This window comes from Echiichthys vipera, assembly GCF_963691815.1.
Source record: "Echiichthys vipera genome assembly, chromosome: 8".
Taxonomy (NCBI): domain Eukaryota; kingdom Metazoa; phylum Chordata; class Actinopteri; order Perciformes; family Trachinidae; genus Echiichthys; species Echiichthys vipera.
The window spans coordinates 14,660,513-14,672,810 of record NC_139833.1 but is presented as its reverse complement, the minus strand read 5'-3'; the positions used below and the strand labels follow the sequence as shown (position 1 = coordinate 14,672,810).

Genomic DNA, 12,298 nt, shown 5'->3' with positions numbered 1-12,298 from the left:
AATTAAATTCAAATTAAATGAATAAACATGCAAATGTTAATGTGAAGAAAGGGCTAAGATAATCTTCCTTTATGAATATGAAATTTACCAATAATAAATATAAAGTTCATTATGTAACTTTAAAGATTTATTATTACTACATTTGAATGTAGTAATGATGTCCTTTGGTATAATTGTAATATAGTGTGCCCAGTCTTGTGATTTTTTAAAGACTTATTTTTTAAGTATTTATTTTTTTAACAAACTTTATTTATTTAATACAACATTAAAAGAAAAAAATTACATCAGTAGTTTTTTCATTTACTTTAATATTGATTTACAAAATAGTGCATTAAACCAGGGGATGAGCATCACATTAATAACAATTGGATAGAAAATAGATTTAACAACAAAATAAATACATAAATATATAAATAGAGATAAAATAATAATGATAATTTAAAAAAGGGGTAAAATTAAGATACACCAGGGGGACATGAGCAATGGAAATTAAATTGAATTAAAGTTATTAAAGTGGGAGCAAAGATTAAAATTTTGATAGCTTTCTTGTTATTAGCAGAAGATATTGACTTGAATTACACCTCCAGTTCTTTCATGAAAACACAAAAAAATGGGTTTTACTTTGGAAAATTTACACATGGATGTAAAACTTTGCAAGATTAAAATAAGATTAATTCAACAATATTCTTTTTCAGCTGGAGCGTCACTCTTTACCACGCCGAAAGGGACATTTTGCAAGAGGAACTCAACATCACAGCAGATATTACCTTAAATGAATCTACAAATATCTTGCCACAGTTTACGGGTATATTCACATTTCCAAAACAGATGAATAACAATAATGAAATAAGAATTTTTTTTGAAATTTTCTTTCTTTATTTAACTTTTTAATTTATACAGAAAGTGTCAAACACTAACATATAAATCAACACATGAGAGCTTTTTCACTTTCCAAAAAACAATGAATAGAAAAAATAAATATAGCAAGGATCTCATATAAAATAAAAAATAATAAAAAAATAAACATTGTCATGTCAATATATATATATATATGTAATAGTCTTTGTTATCATGCATTTCATTAAATACCAGGGGTATATTTTATTATGAAAATAAGAGCAAGTGTCAGTATTTAGTTTTTTATTTTTATTTTATTTGGTAAATATTTTATTCACAATCAACAATGTTCAGTCTCCAAACCAACGTTTTAATTTATATAATTTTTATAAATCCCTAGCCTTAGTCAAAAACTAAAAGAAAGCAACATTTTTATTATGAACTATGAAAATATATTTTTAAAGACTCTCCGTGCGTGAGGGAACGACGTGACGTCAGCGCGTCCGTCAGAGCTGAGCTCAGCCAATCAGCGCTCAGTTTGCAGTGCGGCTCTCCAGAGTGATACAGACCTGGAGGTTAAGTCATGAACTTCACGAACTTCTTCACATCCGTCGGTTAAGGTGAGCCTGAACTTTGCTCTTCGCTCAAACCTTTCGACAGTCGCGTCTAGGGGGCTTTCAGTCGGCGTTGTTTTTGTTTAAATGTGTGCAGACTTTATCCATATCCTTGGTGGGTGTAACCCTGACACCACTAGCTAACATTAGCATGCATTTGGCTGCTCTCCCTGTCTGACTTACTGCACGTCTTATCCATTAGAGAGAGTTAAGGTTCTCATTATCTGTAAGTGCCATTATCTTGGCACGGGTTTGGTGGCCTAGCTTTGTCCTGACACTGATGTTCTGTGTTGCAAGTTGAGCTAACTGCTTGTAGACTTGCTTTGCTGCTAGCTAGGGGAGGCTAGTGATGTCAACAAACATGGCAACTTTCCTGCTGAACTCAGATGTGGGACGGCCCCTCTGTGGTCTGTCTGACTCATGCACATTTGGAGTTTGGGAGAATGTTAGGCTGTCAGCTTGTAGGACATTTTCACTGAAACAACAGCAGCATGGATGTTCGTCATCTGTGCTGCTGCTGCTGCTGCATGTTTCTCCAGAACCAGACTGACTCAACGTAGCTCTGAGCAGCTGCAGATGTACTTAAATTATGCAATGAGAATAGATTATATGGAGATACGCAGCCTGGATCCAGCTCACTAGGTCACTAGAACATTTCTCAAGATCCAAATGTCAGGGCTGAGATTCTTTCCAAAAGCTATTTTAGTCCCGCTGACCTACAATTGAAGAAGAGAGGAGAGTTCAAAGCCGGACACCATACAGACATGCTCTGGTGCTGTCTCCTGATACTACTTTTCATCAGACTTCAGGGGGAAAAAAACAACAAGTGAACTGTGCTGAAACCGCAATATCAAAAGTCAGATGATGCCACTGTGGTTTTGCACAAGACTGTTAAGATCTCTGGGTGACGCTACGGCACGTCAACACCTAGAAAAGTTAGTTATATACCCTCGGTTAGGTTTGATATTCTCACACCGAATGAATGTGTGTGCATGCAAGATACATAGATCCGAGGGATTTGAGATGCAGACTTAGTTGCCATTTTTTTGAATTACACCTAGCCAAAATGAATAGTCTAATACAGAAGACTTGCAATAAACCCTGCCTTCTAAAAGGTTGTAATGCAACTGTCCAAAAGAAGTGTTGTTTAAACCATATGGTCATTTTGGAGGAGGTCATTTGTGATGGTGCTGTTGAGCCATAATGCATTATACAGACATGTGTTTTATATTAGCGTATCCACACTGATATCAAATATTAGAAACACCTGTAGAATTGAACAGCACCACAATGATTAATAATGTTGAACCTCTCTAAAAACAGTTTCAACTTAAACTGAACTTTACGACCTTCGTGGAGGTAGGTTTTATCTCATGTCAGTTGTTTTAGACTGCATTCGTTTAGTTAGGGTTCACCAGATCACCTGGAAACTGAGTGTATGTATTATATATATATATATATATATTTGCCTTCCTCTTAAATTTACAGTTAAATGGTTGTATTTCAACACGTGATAATATCATTAAGTTGTGTCTAATGTTAGGCTCAATAGCCATCCAGGGAGTAGAAGAATGGGATGGAAGTTTCTGGTACAACGGGCAGTTAATCAACAACCTGTTTAAACCATTAATCTGATTTAATGTTTATTGCTCACGTGCATAACATGTGAAAATTAGTCAACAGGGATGGAGTTTAAAAAGGGTACTTACCAAAGAGTTATCCAAAAGATTTTCATATTCTAATATTCAAAAGTGTGGTAGGTTGGTGGTGTTAGGGTATTTATTTAGGCCCTGTTACTGTCAACCTGTTCCAATATCTAAACCTTACCACATCATCTCCTTCTGTTTCCATACGGTTTGCCTAATGGTGCATAGAGAGAGAACAATCTTCTCTGCGGATGAAGGCCTCTTGTTATTTACATCATTCGCACATCCAGCTGTTGCTTTCTTAGCTCCGTAAGCTTTTTCAATCGTTTTTTTTCATGGTTTTCTGTTTGTGTATGTCCTTGCAGCGTACCTTGAGCCATGCCTGTGACATCTCAGCTGCTCAGGGGTTTGCCCCGTGCCAACATCTTGGCCTCCAGTCTGTTACCATGCCAACAACACCAGTCGCAGTTATCACCCATCACTAAGCAACGAGCCTCAAGACGGTCCTCCCATATATGGCAGGGCCACCAGCACTCAAGAAGTTACCAAACAACCTCAGGGCTCTACAGCTACATCCTCACACCACCGCAGGTGAACTCTATTCTGAAAGCCAACGAGTACAGCTTCAAGGTTTGTGGAGTCATTTATGCAAACAGAAAACCCGTCTTGCCATCTCCACATTTACATTTACATCCTACCATTATGTTGTGGTTCCAGGTGCCAGAGTTTGATGGGAAGAATGTGTCATCAGTGATGGGTTTCGAGAGTAATCAGCTGCCGGCAAACGCTCCTATAGAAGACCGTCGAAGTGCAGCCACGTGCCTGCAGACGCGAGGAATGCTGCTGGGCGTGTTTGACGGCCATGCTGGCTGTGCCTGTGCACAGGTGGAGTTGACTGTTTTCATATGCGTTTTAAAAGTGAATTGTTTGTTTGTAAGAACTTCTGTTGCTTTGTGACAGACAACAAAGTTTCTCTCATCTTAAAATACCCACTCCCTACCTACAATACATAGCAGGTTCTTTCACATTCACAGAGTTTATCTTTCATTGTCAAGTGACTGTTTTGTAAAAACTACTATTATTTAATATAAGAGTTAATATGTTGAAATAAAAAATACATTTTCATGCATACTTGTAACATGCTTAGAATAGCCTGAACACCAAACAGACATTACATTTTTAAACATAGTAAAACTGGCAGGTTGGAGGAACGAATATTTACTATTCTCCTTCTTAATTCAGTTTCTACTATTTGCTTAATAACTTGAGAAGTTGTAACAAACCTTTCAAATACATTACCCTGCTATACCCTGATATACCCTGTGGTGTTGACATTATTTTTCCTCCTCTCTGCCAGGCGCTGAGTGAGAGGTTGTTTTACTACATAGCAGTCTCTCTGCTGCCGCACAACACACTGTGTGAGCTTGAGGCAGCAGTGGAGGCTGGCAGGGCCCTCAGTCCCATCCTGCAGTGGCACAAACACCCTAACGACTACTTTAGCAGGGAGGCTCAGACTCTCTACTTCAACAGCCTCCGAACCTACTGGCAGGAGTTAATAGATCTCACCAGGTGAGAACTGGGAAGCAATGCGCCCACACCAACACTGGCCCGTCTGTTGTTTTGCCAATAGTGGTGTTGTCGGTATCTGTTCTCGACCTCTGGCTTCCTCTCTTTATGCTTCACACATATTGCTCTCTCTCTCTGTTTTCAGCCCAGGCGAAGTTCCAGACACCCGCGAGGCGTTGATGAATGCCTTCAAGAGGCTGGATAATGACATTTCCCTGGAGGCTCAGGTAGGAACTGTCTGCTGTCTTAATGTGAAATGGAGCTGAGGGGTGTACTACGCAGCGCGCTGAACATACCCAGGGTTTGCTTGGATAACCTGGATTGTCAAAAATACGAAGTCAAACGGTAGCTCACTTAAGAGTTAATCTGTATTTTTGCTCAGAGTGGAGGCATCACTAACTGCATGATAATATGTACCCGGTGGAAAAGAATCGCAGTGCACAGCTTCTTTGTGTAATATTGCCAACATTAGTTCCAACAAGGACAATCAAATAGCAAATATCCTCTGATGAGAACCTGTTTCTATCATAAAGGAAGTCTAGGAAGCTGCGCTTGACTTTTAAGTAGCCGATCTAACACGAAAGTCTAGGTCTTAGCTCTAAGTCTAAGCTAAAAAATCTCCTCCCAACCAGGTTTGGTTAAAAGCATAAGTTACCATGGTGATTCAGCGACGCTAAAAGAGAGGGACTTTGGTGTCACAGCTGATCCAGGCTTTATACTTCACTAACCCACTGATCGAGCTTTGTATTACCCCCCTCTGCTGGTTCTTTTAAAAGCATCTCTTTTTTTATGAGGAACTCAGATGTCCCCCCCAAAGATCCGTAAACTGTTAAATCCCATAGCATGCCTTTTTACATGTTTGCAGATTTAGGGGTTTATTTTGGGTTTTGCTTAGTAAATGTTCATAGGTAAACAGACCACTGAGTAGTCAACCCATCACACTCAACTCTTTGACTCAGTTTGTTAGATATTTAGTCAATATTAAGCAATTGAAGTCAAAGATTTGAGGCCTTTAATCACATTTAGACCTACTTTAAACATTAGTTCATGTAAAAATTTTGAAAATTAAATTTTCAAGGCTTAATATGGCACTTGCCTTCCAGCGTTTTTAGACCAAGTACTGTGACATTATGCATTACACATAAGACATCATGGCATGCAGTTTGTCTAACTGTGTTGAAGATGATCAGGCACAATCTAAGATAACACTTTAAATAGATTTTGCAGCACCAGTGTTGGAACCGACACAGTCTTTGATGTTCATGTCTGAGTCGAATTGCAAGTCATTCAATTTTTGCTGAGTGCAGGATTAGAGTGTAGTCTTGCATATTAAAATACATATTGAATATCGACGTTGTTCACATTTGGGCTGAGGACACTCAGGAGTATCAGTGACCCTGATAATGACCCCACAGCGATAAAATACAGTCAGTCAGAACTGAAGTAACCCCTTGGATGAGAGGTGAAACATGTTCAAACCTCAACCTGGATGACTGACAATCTTCAGACATATTGAATATCCCCTTCTCCCCTATGGCAGCAGCATCTAAATTTAAACTTTTAAAGAGGAACTCATTGGTGTCATTCCTTTCCATGTAATTTAAACCACGTACCATATCCTGTCTGCAGACTCACAGTGTTATTCTTCAATGCAGGTTGGTGACCCGAATGCTTTTCTGCACTACTGGGTCCTGAGAGTGGCCTTTTCTGGAGCAACGGCCTGCGTGGCTCACATCGATGGATCAGACCTGTAAGAAGGATAAATACACACATGCACGTTCCTGTTACATAACACATTTTAAAATAATATTTCTCAGACTCTCTTCTTCTTCTTTACTCCTAAAGTTTTATAGCCAATTCAGGTGACGCTCGGGCGGTGTTGGGTGTGCAGGAGGAGGACGGGTCATTTAGCGCCCTCACACTCTCTAACGACCACAGCGCCCAGAATGAGGAGGAGGTGGCTCGGATTCGAAGTGAACACCCTCCATCAGAGAGGAAGACAGTTATACGACAAGTAAAGATATCTGGTTGTTTGCTCAATTTGAATATCGTTGCAGCATTTATTAAGACCTCTTCCCCTCTTTCTGTTGTTGTCTTTATCAGGACCGGTTGCTCGGCCTCCTCATGCCGTTCCGTGCGTTTGGGGATGTGAAGTTCAAGTGGAGTATTGAACTACAGAAGTGTGTGTTAGAGTCTGGACCTGATCAGCTCCATGAGAACGAGCAGACCAAGTTCATCCCTCCTAACTACCACACGCCCCCCTACCTGACCGCGGAGCCTGAGATCACGTACCACAAACTGCGGCCACAGGATCGCTTCCTGGTGAGAGAAGACAAATCAAAAACACAGTGATACTTTACATCCTTTCCAAAAGGAGATTTCTGCTCTGATAATCAGACTTTTTCCACAAACTTCAAAAACATATGTACTGCATTAAAAGTTGTAGTTTCTGTAAGTCAACTTTCAAGATCTCATTCAAGTTTATTCTGAGTGGACAACTGTTTACCCAAAGGGTATCTACAGCCATCAGTGGGTACAACACCAGACTTATTTGAATTGCTGAATTGATCGACATGCGGAGGAATTCAGGGAGAATACAGGAGATTTCTACCCTCTTCAAAATGCTAGAATGATAGTTTGACACATTATGGATTTGGCTGCTCACATTAAGTAATTTCAGTCACAGCTAATTCATTCTTATATCTTACCAAATTACAAAATGAAGCTCTCGGCTGATAAATGTGTTTGCACTGCTCATCACAGATGGTTTTGGGCGGCTGCTTTTAAAACAAAATGACTAAAAAAAGCTGGTGTTTTTGTTTTGGCAAGGAATTATCTAGCTTCTAGACCCATGATTGCAAGTTGTATGGCTGACTTTTTTAATTCTCTGGTTGTTTCGAAATGAGAACTCTATAGTTGTGTTTGTGAAGAAAGATCTGTTTCCAGTGGCAATATTTATGATACGAAGTGTTTTGTAATGAAGCTTATTTACAAAAACTTCAGTGAGTATGTGAGTAGTGTGGTTTTTTTTCCTGTGTGTTTTCTGATTCCATCTCTCTTCTATCTGTCCCTGCAGGTGATCGGCTCTGACGGCCTCTGGGAGACCCTCCACAGACAGGAAGTTGTGCGCATCGTGGGGGAGTATTTAACAGGGATGCACCAGCGTCAACCCCTCAAAGTCGGAGGCTATAAGGTCACCCTGGGACAGATGCAGGGGCTGCTTGAAGAGAGAAAGGCCCGCGTGTCTTCGGCTTTTGAGGATCAGAACTCATCGACCCACCTGATGCGTCACGCGGTGGGAAACAACGAATTTGGCACAGTCGACCACGAGAGGCTGTCGAAAATGCTGTCGCTGCCCGAAGAGCTGGCTCGCATGTACCGCGATGACATCACCATTATCATCTCTCAGTTCAACCCTCACGTGATCGGAGCACAGAGACAGGAAGGGCAATCCTGAGCCACACAAAAGCCATTCAGTAATGTTTAAGTTGGGAGTACATACACACTTATGTAACTGTGCACCTTAGATCTACACGCAAGCACACTCTGTGGACAAACAGGCCATATTAAGAAAATATCTGTCCAGCAGTTGGAATTGTTTTAACTCTATTTATGTAAAGAATTTGTATGTTTATATGCAGTGCTATAGAAGATCCATTTCCTCATGAAGTTCAGAGATCTTCGTTGGATTGAAGTCTCCCATATAACTTTTTATTTATGCCGCCAATATACTCTGGCAACTGTTTCATACACACCTCTCTGCGTGGCTGATAAGATGCTGTTACACACTTATTTTTGTGCCAAAAGATTCAACCTCCTCGTGTGCTGAAAGACTCGGTGGGGGTTGAAATTATAGAGATTCCAAAGAGGGCGAAGGTTGGTACAAGTGAAGAGGCCGTCTTGGACTCGACCTGCGTCTCTGATGTGGACTCTTAACTAGTGGCGTTATAACACCAACACTGTCCTTCTCTGCTGTCTGGTTGTTATTTGCATCCCGGCACAATCTTTCTCACTTTCCAGGCTTCTGTTACGACAGAGGACTGTTGTTTTTACTTTTTTTGTGTTTGTAATTGTATGAGATATTCTTAGTGCTGTCCAAAAACACACTCATGTTCGTCTGCATTTACACTTCGGTCAATGAGTATATGGATGATGATGTTTACTCCACACCGGATTTCAATTAAAATAGTTACCTCCAAGGTTTAAGTGCTGACTTTAAAGTTTTTACATCCGACTCTAATATTAAAGTTTTCAATTCACTCTCTGAATTTTCTGAGTTCTCGCAGGTTGCATTGCTGTCTTGGTGTAAATCACACTTTTTCTTCACTGTCAGAGGTTTGTTTCCATCCGGTCTTGGCCGCAGCATGATTGAAACGTCTTCACAGTCTTTGTACAGGGAGCCTTAAGGGATTGATGCCTGGTCCCAGCCGGGCAATGTCTAGATCGTTTCAGGTTTGCAGCGAATGTGTGAAAGGGGCTGTAGTGTAGTGATTACCACCCTGTGTGGCGCTGACTAATGAATCCCAAGTAAGATTTCAGGGGTCACAAGATGATTATAGGGAAGTGAGAGAAAAAACTAATTTTGTTGTAATCTACATAAATAAATACCATATACTTCTAAAATCCCCCAAATTAACATATTAGAATAATAATTTTCAAGGGTCACAAACCAAAAATGCCAATGAATGTTTTAACTTCAGACTGAATTTGCTGAAGAACAGAGCAAAACAAAATTATGCAAATATTTACAGGCTGCACAGTCGAACAGGAAGGACATGCCCTGTGCACCACGACAGGAAGACCACCGAAGCGAAAGTCAGCATGTATGTAAGCAGATACTGAGCAAAATATAAGTTTGTAGCTCTTTTCCGAGCCTTGTGGGGCTTGTTCAAAGTTCATCTTGCCTTATGTTTATTCTTTTATGAATGGTCATTAGCAGTTTGGGTTTTTACTACTCATGGTGACAGCAGACTCACTCTTCTGATATTCTCCACTTAAACACTAACGACCGGGCCGGAGCTGTGTGTTCAAGTGTATTTGAGTCCAAATTAATTCGCAGAATGTTAGTATAAAGAAAAAGCTGTTTGAGTATTAAAGATTATTTACTCAGCCTTTGCGGTATGTTACACATCTTTATCTACAATTATATGTATAAATTGTAACTTATGTGGGTTAAGTTTTATATATGGAATGGTTTAATAAAATACTTAATGCAAACCACTTTACTGCTGTTGTTGTGGTTGTCTGTTTTGGTTCACACACACACACACACACACACACACACACACACACACACACACACACACACACACACACACATCCCTGAATGCAGCTGGTGCACCTGGAGGGTCAGTGCGTCTCAGGTTGCTAATGTGGCACTGTGTCACTGCGACCTTGGCTGGTGCTGGTGAGTCAGTCGTCATTTTACTCAGCTTACATGAGTGGGTTCAGTGTTACATGTTGCACTGACAGGTGGTCGAATGTAACAAATGAAGTACCGTACTTAACAGAAATTATACTTGTGTTTCCATTTCCTACTACTTTATCCTTCCACTGCATTACATTTCAGAGGAAAGTAGTTTCACTCATATTAAGAGCTTTTAAAATATCATGTTATGATAATTAAATCAATTATGAAAAAAAGAAAGAAATGGCTTTGATATTTGATTAACCAAAGTCATTTTTCAAGCAAAAATACTAAATATTTCCAAGTGTTTCTCACTAGTTTCTGATGTTTTACAAACCAAGTGACAGATTCATGGAAGAAACAATTGGCAGGTTGATTCAAATCTTTAGTTAAAGTCCTGAATAAATATTAATTTATACATACAGGGACCACTTTTCCGCTTTGAGTTCTTTTACTTTTGCTACTTTTTTTATTTTGGCAAATACATTCTTACATATGGTCTCACACAGTTACTGCTGTGTACCGATAAAGTCACACATATACAGACAACATATTTTTGAGACTTTCCCTTCTTCAAATATCCAAATTTTGCCCTTCTTTTTTTTTTTTTAACAATTGGACACACAAAACTGTGACTCAGTGGGAGAGAGTGGGTCGTCCTCCATTTGAGAGATCGGTGGTTCGATACCCACCTCCCCCGGTCCACATGTCGAAGTGTCCTTGGGCAAGACACTGAACCCCGAATTGCTCCCCGTGCTGCGCAGGGGTGTGTAGATGTGGTGTGAATGGGTGAAAGCGCCTTGAGTAGTCAGAAGACTAGAAAGGAGCTGTATAAGTACAAGTCCATTTACCAGTTAACTACACATAGTTGAACATGGGAAGCTTTTCACTCTTTGGTTCATCAGAGTTCTATGGTACAAACACCCCATACACATGCATACGATCATGCATATCTACCTATGCACACATATCTAAATATGTATACATAAAACAAGATCAAACATAAACTTACATGCACAACATTTCTTATTGTCCATTTAAAGTCCATTTAAAATCTAATCTAACTGGTTTGATGTACTCAGTCCACTTGGTCCAAATAGTACATTTTTTCTTTTTGGGTCTTGAGGGAAACTTTTGCTACTTTAAGTACATTTTCAATGCAGTACTTTTATTTTCTAATGGAGTATTTTACCACTGGGGTATTACTACCTTTATTTAAATAAAAGATCTGAGTTCTTCCTTCGGCACTGAGAGTTACACTGTAGCAACACTGACGCAGTTGTTTGATCCAGCTATTTTCAGAGTCAGTCAACAGCCACTAGATGATGCTGCAGCATCAGTCAGGCCAATGTGTCTAATAGAGGAGGTTTAACTATACTGTCATCAACTGGATATACATGTTTACTACTGTAGCTGTATTCTATAACAACATATAACAGAATTTTGACAAATACTGCACATAAATAAACACCTCAAATACAAGTCCTTATATATGTACAACTCCATTATAGGGTGCTAGAAATAATGTCTTAAATGTGTATATATTGCGGATTTCTTTAAATATAAAGTGGTGAAATACTTTCAAATATTGTAATAAAATACACAACAGACATGAACATATTTGAATATTGAGATGTCTTCGTTTTAAAGGGTCACAAGCTGAAAATGTGTGTTAGGGAATGTTTTCATTTCAGACTGAATATGCTGTAGTACAGATCGAAACAAAATTGTACAAATATTTATTTAAAAATTCACTGCAATAAGGACAGTTTGGAATGACTGATGAATTTTTAGGATTTCTTTCTCCAAAATCATAAATGTATATTTCCTTCTTGCCCTACAGATAAAATTTAAGGTGACTGAGTGTTTCCTGATATACTGAATATAGAAGCTATGATATTTTCACATTTATACTTCCACAGCATATTTATGTAACAGTGCAAATAATCTCTTTGAGTACATTGTGTGCTATGTACAGAATGCGCTAATGTATTTTGGATGTCCAGATGTTTAGTTCTTGTGTCCGCTGTGTTTTGTTCGTATTATCGGTGTGCGTCTTTGTATGTTGAAAAGCATAATAAAAATGTGTTTATTATAATATATCTTGGTTTTCTGACACCTTTTTGTCTTTAAAATATTGGTGCGATTGTGATGGCGAGACATATCCCTTTACTACTTCTATATTAGGATAAAAGGGATCAACAGCACATTTGGGTGTGTGTCTGCAA

The 12,298-nt window shown here is 39.1% G+C and overlaps 1 protein-coding gene across 2 annotated transcripts; it reads left to right on the top strand.

Annotated features, from left to right (window-relative positions):
• The first annotated feature begins 1,373 nt into the window (after positions 1-1,373).
• On the top strand, positions 1,374-9,875 carry pdp1 (pyruvate dehydrogenase phosphatase catalytic subunit 1). 2 transcript variants are annotated; one of them, XM_083917889.1, is made up of 9 exons: positions 1,374-1,457; positions 3,463-3,727; positions 3,815-3,982; positions 4,455-4,666; positions 4,809-4,890; positions 6,319-6,413; positions 6,509-6,677; positions 6,767-6,985; positions 7,740-9,875. In XM_083917889.1, the coding sequence occupies exons 2-9, from the start codon at positions 3,476-3,478 to the stop codon at positions 8,118-8,120; spliced, it is 1,578 nt and encodes a 525-aa protein (XP_083774015.1). In that variant the 5' UTR covers positions 1,374-1,457; positions 3,463-3,475; the 3' UTR covers positions 8,121-9,875. The 2 variants fall into 2 exon arrangements, with proteins under 2 accessions (XP_083774015.1, XP_083774016.1); XM_083917890.1 differs by having other exon boundaries at positions 1,452-1,566.
• Positions 9,876-12,298: the final 2,423 nt, after the last annotated feature.

Excerpts from the sequence above, each read along its gene's own strand:
- pdp1 (XM_083917889.1), top strand. The coding sequence starts at position 3,476 with ATGCCTGTGACATCTCAGCTGCTCAGGGGTTTGCCCCGTGCCAACATC. Across the intron at positions 4,891-6,318 it reads ACATTTCCCTGGAGGCTCAG|GTTGGTGACCCGAATGCTTT; the intron begins GTAGGAACTGTC and ends TCTTCAATGCAG. Across the intron at positions 6,414-6,508 it reads CACATCGATGGATCAGACCT|TTTTATAGCCAATTCAGGTG; the intron begins GTAAGAAGGATA and ends TTACTCCTAAAG.